Genomic DNA, 14,864 nt, shown 5'->3' on the forward strand with positions numbered 1-14,864 from the left:
GGGTTTTAAGGTGCTAATCCAAACCTATCAATCATCTCTACACACCACAGGCCTCAGGGAATAACTGCTGGTCAATCAATGACACATACAGTGCTCCAACAGAGTAGCAGTTGACACTAACACACACAACTAATCAGAGGCCACACGTATTCAGCTAGATCGTAAGCTTTTGCAAGTACAACCATAGACTCAAAGTTAGAGATGATACAGATAAAACAAGTACAGTTCAGAGTGAACAAGAAATGTACGATGCAAACAGTGAATATTCTATATTAACAAAAATCCATAATATCCATTCCATAAACTAACTTCTTCCCTGGTACACACTCATACAAAAAAAGACATCCTTCGTTGTGTACAGTTTAACTGTTGTTTTAATGACATATGCCTGAAGTATTGGCATGTGTCAGTGCTGTTCTACTGGTATAACCCCTTAGTCAGAGACATCTGACCCTATCAGGCTATATGTTGTTGTGTGGCTATAGATGTTACATGGAAGGTTTTACTCTCTTCTCCCCACCACCCCTTTCTTCCATCATAATCGCTTTCAGCTCAGATAGTTAATACACAGCATGTCTGAATAAAGGATTCTTATTACTCAAATTACTTGAGTTCCTCAAAAAATAGTTTTAGCCATGAACAGCTTTTGTGTGTTACATCAAACAATGTTTTACTAAAGGTGGGTTGTCAATTCTCAACACCTCTGAATCAAGTCTATATTAGCATTCATTAAAAAATATGTCTCTGATTCTATGACAAATCATCAAGGCTGGTGAAATCCTGGAAAGAAACTCCTGCCTGAAAGTTTTCAAAGGTCTGCTTTTGTTGACTGACTGCCGCTGAAGTGCCCAACTGGAACAGTATATCAAATCTGAAATAACAAGAGCCATGATAAGAAGGGAGGGTGAGGGAGAACAATTAATGATACAAAAAGAAGAGAAGAATACAAATAGGTCTAGCGCTAGCCTGCAACATTCTTATACATTTCATCATTGTTGATATAGTCAAAACTGTACCACCAAAGAAAACATAGGAAAGCCTTTTTATTAAAGAGATATATTACAATTTCCGAAGCAAGCTGGGACTATCATAAGCAATAATGTAGTTAATAATAATAGCAGTATCTCCCAATGCATCAGGGATTGACATTAAACTGAGGCTCAAGGGGGAAAATAAATCTTTATTGCTCTCCATCTCTTGACACATCATAAAACTAGTGAAAACAAAGACGCCCAGTCAGAAAACCACCTGACATCTTTACACCACTGTCTGTAAAGCAAGACATCTTTATATGCCTGTGTTTCTCTCACATCAAAAACCCTGATGGACAAGCACAACAATTATCTCAGAAAGATGACAGCTGCTGCAGTCAACACACTGTCATTGAGCGTGGTATTATTGCTGCTAGGTTTGACTGACACACCATGACAAAAAAAAAAACATATGCTGCATGCACAATGATGCACATAACCCACACCAACATGTGTGAGCCTGCATATGTGTGCCTGTGATGCATACACACGCATATAGACAACTTCAAAAAGACTACCCCAGATACTTCAATAACAATAGCTTATAAGATGATTCACAATTCATGATTAACAGGCACTGCGTGTTTAGTCTATATGAAGAAAATATCCTGAGGCACCACTACAGTGGCCCTTAAAGGTCAATTTGAAATGATTAAGTTGAATATTGGGGGGCTGCATATACCCTCATGTTGTTGTTACCTAGTAATTCAACATTTTTTAAGGAAGTTCACTCCTACATTTTTTGTATATCTGATCAGTCTCTTCTCTTTCTCCAAAGGCTGGATTACTCACCTGGCAAAGCAGGTAAATGGCCCCAAATCCCAGGGGCCCTCGCCCCCCGAAAGCCACAGATGCACTGCACGTCACATTTTGCAGTACGATCTACGTATTACTATACTAATGTTACTAATATCTCAAGCTGTGAGAACACCCTCTCTGCTGTAACACTAGTACCAGGGAAACCCATCGTTATCCACAACACAGTACTACTGCGGGTCTTTAAGAGTGAAACAGGATATGATATGATGTGATATTTTCTTCACCTGATCACAGGTGGGTGGAAGATTTGTAAAGTGTGGTATGGTGTATGGTGTGGTGGCATGTACCACCTCTCTTTCCACCTCTTGATCTCTCCTACTGACACTCATACATACACATGATCCATACCTACCTCCAGGTAAGGTACAGGAGCGATGGATGGGAAGGGGTATTCCCTTAGCTGTCTCTCCTCATCCAGAAACTTGCCAGCCTTGCCGTTGTAAGCCGGCTGGAATAGGCCATAGTTGAGTACATCCTTCAGGCTCTGGTTGAGAGTACACAGGATCCGCTGCTTGGACAGCCAAATAGGAGCATCCACATTGAATTTCATACATTTCTGCAGACAAGAGCAAAAGAGGGGAGAAGGTTAAGCACATGTTTTTTTTCTAAGAGATTGAAGAGTGATACTTTACTGATTCACATAACATTTAGGTGCTGAAAAATGTGCTAGAATATTAAATAGGACCTCTTTCATCAGAGAGGAATTTATTGAACTTCCATTGTCATGCCCTGGGGAGAAGTTAGGTCTTTTATTATAATAAGCAATTCACATAGGTATGGTAGCATTTTACCATTATCCATTACTTTTCACAAAAGGTCATCCTAAAAGGCAGTGGTAGTTACCATACTGAAGTCAACAAAATAATATAAGCAAAAGCTCTTAAAGAAACATTCTCCTGATACCCATTTTTCAGCAACAAAATTTGAGGCTACATGTGAGTGTGCATTATTCATGCTCTGAAAATTAAGCTGGGCAATATGTAACTGCTACACCAATGGCTGCAGTAGCTCTGTCTCCAGTCATAAATGAAACAGTTCACAGGTAGGAAACTCTAACATATAACCTTAGTGGTCTTTTCCATAAACTACTGATATTAAGAAATGAGATAAAGGTTGGTTGACTGTTAACTGAACCTCACAGACTGGAATGTCATGCTAAATTTAACACTTGAAATAAATTACTATGCTGTTTTCCAGTCTGTTCAGAGTGTGAAGGACTATGGTTATTGTGGCTAGGCAGAGCACTTCCCTGTATTTACCACATTGTGGAGCCTGAGCCTGAGAGAGAGAGCAGAGAGAGAGTGAGTGAGAGGGAGTGTTCAAAACCCACAAGTAATAAATCAATCAATGCTGCCTGCTATATTGATTCAGAACCTCAACTCTATCCTGTTCAGCACCACTATGTTTCTGACACTCAGACACAACTGTTGAGAAATCACCTCTCCTCACAGCAACACAGCAACTACTATAACAACCACAGGCCAGATGCAGATACACACAGGCAGTTCTGTTCCATTTAAAAAAAGTATAACAGTAGGAGCAAGTGCAAAGACATATAATCATGTAGAATTCACACAGTATTACTAAGAAAACATGACTGAACAAATGTCTTTGTATGTTGCTCCAGGCTTGAACTTAGCAAAATAAAAACCTAGACACACTAAGGCAGACATAATGTTAGGGTGAGGTGGCAAAGGAGTGGCTGTATTTGATGGCAGAGATGTTCAGCTCCAATCTTCAGGATTGTTTGACTGACAGCTTTTTGACATCATTTTGACACCATTCATGGTTTGAATGATTATCTAAGCATCATCTGCATAGATGTGATAGATATGAAAAGAAATGTTGTCTTTAGCAGCAGTTGAACATAAGACATTTCAAAATGTCTGGTAAACATCCAGAAGAAGGTGGTCTTTTATTACAGATTAGAGTGCAGATTAGTGCCAACAGCCCGTATTACCTCTCTTAACAGTTGTAAAGGGATAATGACAAGAGAACTAGGTGAACCAGTCTTGTTCAGCATGGTATCCATTAGATCACACAGTGGTATAAGCCTAAAGCAATTCAGGGGAAAGGAAACTGCAAAAATAGAAGTGCTATTACCCTTGATATGATAAATCTTATTGATAAAAAAAGCAGCAGATGATCAACAGTTTCCTCCTTCAGACATGTAGTAGATAATGATGTTGGGAGTTTAGAGAGCCAGTGAGTCATGTTATCATCTAAACTTTCACTGATTGGTTGATAAGTAACTGATTGGGCTAAATTGGTTCTCAAGTCGTTTTTTCCGGACTTTAATCGCTTCATGAAAACTGAGCTCATGACATGTAGTCTGGCTGTGTGAGGCCATCAAATCCAGCCATTACTAAAATGTATATCTCTACAGCCTACAAAAAGCCTGTGCTACTGTACACCATAAACATGCTGATTCTTTATCGTTCTGTTAGGAGGCCTCTATCTGCGTTGGTCTGGTTGCAGTGGAAATTCTACAAAATTGGCTATATATAGTACAGAAGACAACTGCTGCACTGTAACTGCCTATAGCTACTTTAAAGGTTGTGGTAACAAGCAGCTCAATAATATAACCCTTTCAGCCACATATCTTTCCTCCAAAATAAAAGCCTACTGCTTGCCTTTCGACACTACCATTTTAGTTATCTCTTAGTAATGTTTACATTGATGGTGACAATTATTTCCAATCTGAGTAGTGGTAACAATCCATCAAAACAGCAACCTTCAGGATAATTCACAAAATTCCAGGGGTTTAAATCTGTGTTTATGCATAGAGATGCCAATTTGCAGCAAAATTTCCAAACTTCAACCCTCTGTTGGCTACTTTTCTAATGTACTGGCACTGTCTACTTGAAAACCTGGGGAACACAAGAGATAGGAAGAGGTTTTCCCCCAATGTAACAAAAACTAACATCAAATACAGCTTTGAAAAGCTATAAAAAAGCTGCATCTTCTCTTTGAGATAGGTTGTCTTTTTCATTACACTGAGAGATGATGGAGGGTTGGAGAGACTGAAGGCTTAGGTTTAAGAAGGCCTCTTGGGATAGTCTTGTCGAAACGGTGAGCTTTTACCATCTACAAACAGCCACACAGCAATGAATGAATACAGACACACACACAGAAACAAACAAAAACACATATCTGTAACTTCAAAAAAAGAATATATGATCAAATGTTATTATGAGACTTATCATCCTGCATAGCCTAATGAATTGTCTTCTCTATTGTGCGTGTGCATGCCTATTATATATTTTTTTCTGTATGTGGACTGTGTTGATTTTGTTAAGGCATGAGACATCTTTAAGATAAATGTTCACTGAATATCTGGTTGAGTGCATGTGTTTTTTAACAACAAGGCTTCCATCCTTTACCAGAAGTCATTTCTCACTTCTTTCACCACAAGCAAATTGCTACATGTAGGAGGTCAACCCTTGAAAAGTTCACCTCAAAAACAAAAGCCATGGAAATACCCATAAAACAAGCTCACTCATGGCAAAATGACCTTGTATGTTATTAGCCTTGTGTAGGACTTGAGAGAAATTAAACTCAATCAGAAAGAGTCAGAGCTAGCAAAGTCAAGTGAGTAAGTAATTATAGAAAGTGAAAACTGATACATACTGTACAAAAATAATAGGGTGCTACTGTGGAGAGTAAACTGTGACAGGTTAAAAAAAAGCTCCTTGAGGTGAACATCATCTCCTCTTTAATAGTGACTTTGAACAAAACATATTACCTCCAGGATTTCTGGAGGAGTCTGGACACTGTTATAACACTGAGCAGAAGGTACAGTATTTCTATACTGGAGACAGTACACACTACATACAGTAGGAATCAGAAAACTACAACTTCTAATAAAACACAGTTACACAGAGAGAGTTAGGCACTGTTGATTACTTATCAGTATAGAGGGTGACTCAAAACAAGGGAGGGACATCAAAGAGCTTTTTTTAAGAAAAGGAAAGAGACATGGATTGTTAATTGTAGCTATGAGAGGCATCTTCTTGTTGTTAATTTATTTACGTATTTATCTATTTGTTCTTTATTTGTTGTTTTTGAAATATGTTTCCTCTCCTTCAGTATATGTTTAAGTGTCTAAGTGTCATCTTTCAATGCAAATACACCATACAAGAAATTCTTCTCTCATTGTACACACAATGCACGTGTGCACAGCATTTTCAAGCACACATCTAAAACTGGGAAAGTGGTCAAACAATATAGGGTGACTTTCAATTATTCTTATCAGCCCCATGTATAGCCACATCTGTTGTGCAAAATAACCAGGATTATAGTTCTCGAAGTTGGCAGCACAAGATGTACATTTATGTAATTGTGGGTCCTTGAGTCTGTGTACATTGCTCGTCCTTGTTAATCTGTGTTTGACTGTGTCTCCTTGTCTGTTTGTGTGTAAATTGAGTTTGCTCGAATCCACATAAAAAACACAACTGCCGCTAGAATGAAACCCTGACACCTCAGCATGCTGTCCACCCGTTCACTGCATCACGTCTTCTTTCCTGCCAGCACCTCATCCCACCTGTTTGTACAGTGCTGTTACTGTTTTGGTAATCATTGAAGCATCAGTAGTAAAACTTTCATTCAAGGGCATAAATATAAATATTCAATAAAGAACTTCATCTGTGAAATTATTCATTCAATATACAGCAGAGCCTCTAGTCTCTGCTACCACTGAAAATGAAAAACATACAGTCATACAAGGCTTAGATTGTCAGCATTTTCAAAGTTCACTGATTTGTTGGAGATGGGACGGCCCCATTCCCTCATCTTCTCTATCCTCTATCCCCAGGAGAACTTGGGTCTTGTCTTCAAATTATCAGTCAGCCTTGTTTATGTTTCTACACTGGCTGAATTATGTAGCCAACATTACATGCACCTAAAGCGGTATGATTGAACTTTATTCAAGACCAAACTGGACCAACGATTAATTTAAAATCACTGTCTGGATTTCCACTGATAAATCTACAGTCTCTCACTCTGCGTGTTCCAAGCCATGCAGGGCTCTCTGGCCAAAAGAGTAATTGCTGCAATGTACTGAAACGTTTATAACTGCACCAACAATGTCAGCTGAACTTCATAGCAGACACTTTCTCATCCCCTCTAGATAATGGCTATTTTAATCCAACAGTTTCAGAAAAGTCAAGTTACTGTCCGGTCTACAACTACCAAGTTTGTTTGTTTGTTTGCCTACTATTAAGACAGCAGGTTCTGTTTGACACATCACAGTGTGTAGATGTGTAGATGTAAGAGACGAAGATGAAATATCAGCACCTTGTTTCCATGCCGTATCAGTATAGTTACTGTCCATTTTCTTCAAATATGTGATATTTGCACCAATTTTGTATTTGGCTGTTTTAGAGTAAATCACATATGCAACTGGTTTGTTTGGGTTTTAAATATGAGAAAAGGGGATCCCTTTCCCAAATGTAAGTCAACAAAACAAGGAAAAGACCACTTGTGCTGGCCCGACTATTTGATAAGACCAATCTGTTTCTTGACAGTGAAAGTGTTGGGCGAACATCTTCTAACATGACTTTCTGTGACACTGTGTTCCTTGGTCACTTGACAGTTGTTTGATGATTCTCACTGAGTCTTATTAATCACCTTGATCTTAAAGTTGCCACAATAATTCCTGTGAAGCTTTGGTTTATGCCGCCTACTTTTGAGCCACTCTTTCCAAAACAATCACCGTACCTCTCCATCTGTCACTCCTGGCGCTGGAATCTTCTGTTGTGAATTCAATATGACATTTAAATGTCTTCTCTTTAAATAGGACCCCACTTTTTATCTTAGGTTCAGGCCAATATGGTAATTTCTACACACATAATTAGGATACTTGGTCCAGTCATTCTATTGTTAATTTAATAAAATATCTGATTAATCAAAATGTTTACACACCACACTAAAAAAAAAAAAAGCCAGTTAAATTACATTAGCTCACGAATTAACAGTAAGGTTGCTCCATGGCTGTTTTTATTACTTCACATACTACCTGAAAACCATATGATACAACTGCACCAGTTAAGCACCTCGATTGCTTAAACACTAAACCAGATTTTGAACTAAAATTTCAAAACCATAACGTCATTTATCAAAAAGCACACCCATTTCCCTAAACTATAAACACTATTCCCCTGTTTTGACACATGAGTCAAATTTGTTGAACTGACACTGCAAAACTCTACACACAAATCCTTTCATTTCTCATTGCCTACACAATGTGGTCATTTAGAAAGCACTAGCATTCAATATAGTTCACTCAAGTCAGCACAGCTTGAGCTTAATTAGCACACAATTACCCAGGTGGAAACACTAAGAGTCAAAATTGATCACACACCAATCAGAACCTTCAATAGATAGATAAAAGGACCCGAGTCAGTTCATTCAGTTTTGGAACAATGGATCCAGAGAAACGTGAAGGAAGAGATTGAGTACACAGGTGGAGGAGGAGCAGTAGGGAGTGGAGGAGGAGGAGGAGGAGGAGGAGGAGGAGGAGGTAGTGGAGGAGGAGGAGGAGGAGGATGCCGCCGCCGCCGAAGGGCAAGGGCAAGGAGACAAGCAGTCTCAGGTTGAAATTCGTGCCACTCTAGATGACCATGCCCTTGTCCATGGTATGACTATGAGGGAGGCTGGGCAACAAGTACAGCCAAACTGGAGTCTCTTCACCGTTGCCTCGATCATAAGAACCTTCAGGGAGGAAAACAGGGAGGTGTACTATTGTGAATGTCCCTGGCCAGTGAGGAGGGAACGTCACTATGTACACAGCCATCAGCAAACGAGGGGTACTCCACTGCCATGCCATTCTTGGACCCAATAACACTATGCTCCTCCTTGGTTTCCTTAATGGTCTAAGAGAGCATGAGTTCCAGCTTGACCAGAAGGAGCCAGCAGAACCAGAGATCGCTACGTTGTTGTTTGTTTGGGATAACGTCAGCTTCCATCGTGCTGCTCTGGTTTCATAACCCGAGGTTTTCCAACATCTTTCTGCCTGCATACTCTCCCTTTCTAAACCCATTTTTTTTCCAGCATGGCAGTGGAACGTGTATGACTGAGAACATCATATCTGTATTCACCTCCTCCAGGCCAAGGAAGAAGCCTGCCTAGACATTTCAGTTGATGTGTGGGTGGATCAGTCAAGCAAGAGGATTTTACCCCCGCTGCCTGGCTAGGGCCAATATAGCCTGTAATGTTGACGAAATTCTCTCGCCTGTCCAAGACCATAAACGGGAAGCTGGGGCAGAATAATGTTTTTGTTGTTGTTTGGTGTATTGTACTGTACAGTACATTAAAGAATAAAAAATGTGCACATGTATGCATTTGTTGTGTCTTTTGTTGTGTTCATCATGTGAAAAGGTTTTTGAGGGGGAGAACCACAAGCAACATAACTTATTACTGGTTTTTGTAGTATTGTTTTGAATTTATCTCATCAGTGTGTAAGACTGTTGTAGTGTGTGTGGTTTTTTTTTTTGAGGGCTTGTGTGTCATGTCTGAGGCTAAAGTTTGGATTTTCAGCAAGATTGAATGGTTTTGACTGGAGAGCTTCATTTTGACCTGAAAATAGGAAGTTTGGGGAATTGGGTGAGAAGTTATGGATTTGTGTTTAGAGTTTTGAGAAAAGGAGGCATAATTTCTAGAAATGTGTTTAAGCAATTGAGAAACTAACATATAATGGCAGTGACTAACACACAAGTTAAACAGTAATGGTTCCGATACCAATGTCCTTAATCACAGACTCTTCTTTTAATCTGATTTAATCCATCAACACTACTATTTTGCTTATAAACAGGAGGAGAAACAAAAAGTCACAAGTCATAATTCTATCCTTGATGTCACAAAGTGCTGCACCCACTTCCACTCACTAATTCAATTTGAGCATGCAGGTAGTGTCAATTAAAGTCTGTAAGAGTTCAGTGCATTGGGCATAGTAGGCCGAACACTAACATTAGCCTATGCTGTCTGGAAATGAGACATTATTCTGCCTTATTATGCCCATTATTCATTCACATTGAGCAAAGGTTTTCTAATATCTAGAACAACAAAGAGCAATCCATAGTCATAAATCTTTTTAAGATTAGTATTAAATGAATTTAAGCCAAAACAAACAACCTAAACCTGGCAGTCAACTATTCAAGCCAAGAGTGACAAATAATATGAAGAATATTGAAAGGAATGAATCAAATGCACATCAGTGCAGTGAAGATGATGGTTAGTGGAGATTTGCTAGCTTGTGTATCATAATCCATATTAGTCTAAAAGATTTAACGACATTAAGAACAAGTATAGAATAACTTAGAGTATTATGTAACAACACAAATGAGGTTGAAAGGTTACACAGTCTTTCCTGACTGCAAATTGACAGTATAAATTCCCAAATTAACTGAAAAGACCTGGTGGATGAAGTGAACAGTATTCCCATCTCCAATAGAAAATAACACTGACTATAGCCGAGGGTAGAACACTGTGATTTTATTTGGCCTCTACATGTAAACTGTATGATTGCTGTTGAGAGGGCTTCTGGAAATGGAAAGGCTGTTGCCCCCTTTACAGCAGCAGAACATGAGCTATTGTGGTAGTTGACTGCTTTCTGTTGACTAAATGATTATTTTTCTTTGTTTCTCAATATCAGAGTCAGTTCTTTTACAGTTTGCACAATATGTTGGACTGGCATACCCAATGTGTTTATAATGCAATGAAACCAAAATGAAGACTACAGTTTTTAATGTTTATTTGTGATTGTTATTGTGGAGGATGTTGTTAATAAAGAGAAAATTTGTGGTCAGCTGACCTGCCACTGGTAATTATTTCTAATAAAATGTTTAAATCTCCTGCTTTATTGTCTCTGTTCTGCTTGTCTCTGTATTCTCCATGTCCTATTTTTCTGCTGTGCTCCACACACACACACACACACACACACACACACGCTTTGAATGAATGGACACGTGTTTTACTGTTTTGCAAGGGTCTTCCCCCAAAGTGTCCCAGAGGTCTAAATAAAGGAATGAATCTCTCTTTCTTCCCAGTGGTGCCTCTGAACTGCAATGCAGAGTCAGCCAGACTGGATACCACATTCAAAGTGTGAAAGGGAAAGAAAGAGTGTGAGTGCAGTAGAAAGAATACAAATTAATGGAGTGATTGAACCAGAGAGAGAGAGAAAGAGAGAGAGAGAGCAAGCAGGATAGTGAAAAATGCCTTTAACACAGCAAGGATAGTGTGCAATTGAGTATATGCAACTATATGTGTGTGTTTGTGTGTCTGCTTGCCAGTCGATCAAAGGGCTCTGTTTTGACAGCGCAATCACAACAACCTTTGCAAAGCATTGAAATTTCTTTCCATAAAATAAGTCGCCACTCTTCTAGTTCTAAGAAACTTTGGGGACTTTAATATCAAATGACAAGAGTCATAACAGTCATAACTTCTCTCACACTAAGTACAGATTTATTTCTAATACAGTATTTCCACACTACCTACACCCAATATCGAAAGGCCATGCAATGTCAAACTGAATTATGACAAGGATAACCACGATTATTTTATTTATTTATTAAATTTTTGGAGTTATAGTTACGTTTATGCTTATTGAGGCAAGACATTGTTGGCTTATGAGCAAGTGATTGATCAGAGACTCACTTTAACAAGTAATAATGTGTTGCAAGGACCAAGATCAGCTTCAAAGTTTGGGCCAATAAACAATGTTTATGATATTAATTAGCTTAACTTAATATGCCATAGGTAGCCAGCAGCTGCGATGGTACAGTTGCACCCTGCTGCCAAATTACACAACATTGTTTGGGGAGAGATACAGTGAAAATACAAAAGTGCATGTGAGTTAATGCATGTGCATGTGTGTCAAACTGGGTATATCCTCACTGAAATGGCCAGTAAGTGCTCATCCTCTCATGCCATGTTCAACCATGTGTAACTACATTCTCCTACTACAAAGCCCTGATCTTGACCCTGTGTTTACAGAGCGTAACATGCCACAAGTCTAAGAAAAAACGAAAACTGACACAAAAGGAGAATAAGGTAAGAGGTAGCTCTCATTCTGAATGTTGTCTGGTGTTATTATTTTATCATATTACAGTATGTATGTACACATACTATGGACAGATTCTTTCAGAGCTGAAATGATTAATCAATTAATCAATTAGCTGATCAAAAAAAAAAATATTGCCAACTATTTTGATAATCGATTAATCGTTTCAGTCATTTTTCAAGCAAAAAAATTAGCTGATGGCTCAGATGTGAGGATTTGCTGCAATATTTTGTCAAATATGATAGTAAATGAAATATCTATCGTTCTGGAATGTTGGACAGACAAAAGAATACATCTGAGGACATTTCCTTGGATTCTGGGAAATTGGTACAGTATGGGCGTTTTTTACTACTTTCTGACATTTCATAGACTAAATGATTCATCGGTTCATCAAGAAAATAATCTGCAGATTAATCGATAATGAAAATAATCGTTAGTTGCAGCCCTAGATCTATATAATGGACCGTATACACATTAATGGTTTGCTATGGTTAAATGTCCTTTTTACATTTTAGAAATGCAGCTGTTTTTAATCTAGAAACGTATAATGACTAGAACAATCTAGAATTCTACACAGTCCATGAAAGCATCAGAGCCATACAATCTTGGTACAGTAACACTCCTGTGACACTAAAATAATCTCAAAAGAAAAGAGAGAGCTGGATGGGCTTACTTCAAGATAAGAGTATATTAGAATCTAAGAATAAGACACAGCAGCAGGCATATGTTTCGAGAGAGTTAAGTGAGGTGCTTCACTACATTACAGCGATGTGGCTGGTCACACTTTAGCTGTAATTTTTCATGAGAGATACTGAATCACGTTTTTCTGCCAAAGTGTATGTGTTGGTTGTGTCCCCGTTTGTTTACATGTGTAGCCAGTGTGGCCTTGCGTGTTTATTAATGTCCCTCCATGTCACGCTCATTCACACACTGGTTGAGGTCAGACATCCTGGGGTGTAACATTCTTCTCTTCAGTCTCCCTCTCATCTTCACACTCTTTCATCAAAGGCCAAGCCTTGATCTTTTGTCTGCTTAGAGACATAAGTGAATGATGATTGGAGAGGAGAGTAGGGGCTTGAGGGAGGAGATGAGAGACAAACTGTAGGTCACACTTGTGGAGCATGGTGGGAGAATGAACAGAGGAAGCATGACAGAAGACAGAGAAGGCTGTGTGTTTTCAATTAATCACTACATTAGATGGCCTGAAGCTAGACATGGATCACTGGGCATTTGGAGGGTAAAGCTAACTAGGTTTAAAGGTGTTAGTCTTTCTTTATGCCTCTAAGAATCACAAATATATTAATTCTTACGATTCTACAGTCTGAACACAGCACTTTATATGTGACGTGAATGAAAACATGCTGTATAAGCAAGGCACAACTCTTTGTCTACCTACCTAGTTGACTTTGCAGGTATGTATCTAAAGACGAGATGTGAAAAACTAAACTAATGCAAAAAAAGTATTATTTCTTGACTAGTTGTACTAACTAACTAGAAAAGTGCACTCAGTAGAGTGCAGATCTCCGCCAGATGTGTCTGGGGGTATGTGGGTGGGGAACAGAAAGTACAGGGCAGGCTGTGTGTCCAGCGTGTATGCATCAAAGTAGGGGAATGAAGGGGAGAAAGTTTTTTTTGTATAGTATAGTATAGGGCAGGGCTTCTCAAAGTCCGGACCTGGGTCCGCATTCCAACCTGTGAAACAATAAAAAAATAATTTTATTTCTCTGATTCACCGGCTTTCTCGCTACTGGCGCTCCCTCTCCTCATTCACTCTATAGGTCGCTCAACCACCGCTGTCTCTCAAACAATGAATGTGGTGAAAAGCTCATACCGCAGCAGCTTGACCAATGAACATCTGGATCAGTGTCTCTGTGACGATCTTGAACTTGTATGTTGCTGAAAAGTTATAAATGAGTTGGTAAAATGTTATGTTTTTAATCACCAATCATTACCTCTGACCTTGAATAAAATTTAGATGCAGACCTTGGAGTAATACGTTTGAGAACCCCTGGTATAGTTAAGGTAAGTTTTCTTATATATAGATGTATGCAAGTTTTTAATAAAGTGTTTTTGTATAGTATAGTCTCAGTTTTCTTTAAGATGTATAGAATATTGTAATGGTATTGTAACCGAGCATCCTGGGTTTCGCCTAACTGTATAAACTTAATAAGGAAACAATCAACGGGATGATAAGTCCAAATTTCTGAATTGAAACATATTTGAACATTATATTATTTATTTAGAACATTTTGTTTTAACACACCACACAAAATAAAACCTCTCCCTACCTCCCTCTTCCCTCCCAAACAAAGAGTTGAATTTCATTCAGTTGTCCATCCCGACTCCCTTACAGTCAAGATGGCAGCGAAGATAACAAAAACGGATGTATTCATCTTGTATCGTGCCTAACTTTAGTGGATCATAACATATCAGGTATAGAATTAATCTGCAGATGCTCCAGTTCAAGATGAGACCAAACTTTTCTATGGATGTCAGTTTTTGAGCCACAACAAAGGCCAAAATGTGGCCTACAACAGACTAGGTAAGCGTTGTTTTTAGCCTAGCCGATTGCCGGAAACGCCTTTTGCTTATCGTAAAATGGCAAATACTGCTGAAAACGCTAATAAAATAGGTTTTTCAGAAATTGTGAATCACCGAAACCACAAGAGGTCCCTTGAGCATACAGTCATAAATGTGCACAAAAAATATTAGGTTGATGGGTCTAGTAATATGCAAGATTAGCTGCGGACAGATACACAGACGCACACACTCACACACACACGCACAAACACACACACACACGACCAAACGCATGATCCCCTCCAGGATTACGCCTGGCCGAGATAATTAACAGGTCTGGCCTGAAGTTCTGCATGCACATTAATGGACACAATTAGTATGCTGTATTCTGTTTTGTAATGCCCCAGAAATAAGGCAAAATGCATTAAACTCAGAGA

The 14,864-nt window shown here is 38.8% G+C and overlaps 1 protein-coding gene across 9 annotated transcripts in view; it reads right to left on the bottom strand.

Annotated features, from left to right (window-relative positions):
• The window catches only part of shank3a (SH3 and multiple ankyrin repeat domains 3a), a 159,051-nt gene that overhangs the window by 126,835 nt on the left and 17,352 nt on the right, over positions 1-14,864 (bottom strand). For all 9 annotated transcript variants that reach the window (XR_006377837.1, XR_006377836.1, XM_044194845.1 and 6 more), the window contains exon 2: positions 2,203-2,406. Coding sequence is in view for 7 of the 9 variants with exons in the window: in XM_044194845.1 (XP_044050780.1) it covers positions 2,203-2,406 (204 nt within the window). In the remaining 2 variants the exon portion in view is untranslated. The remainder of the gene's footprint in view (positions 1-2,202; positions 2,407-14,864) is intronic.

The sequence above is a fragment of the Siniperca chuatsi genome, linkage group LG4, assembly GCF_020085105.1.
Source record: "Siniperca chuatsi isolate FFG_IHB_CAS linkage group LG4, ASM2008510v1, whole genome shotgun sequence".
Lineage (NCBI taxonomy): Eukaryota > Metazoa > Chordata > Actinopteri > Centrarchiformes > Sinipercidae > Siniperca > Siniperca chuatsi.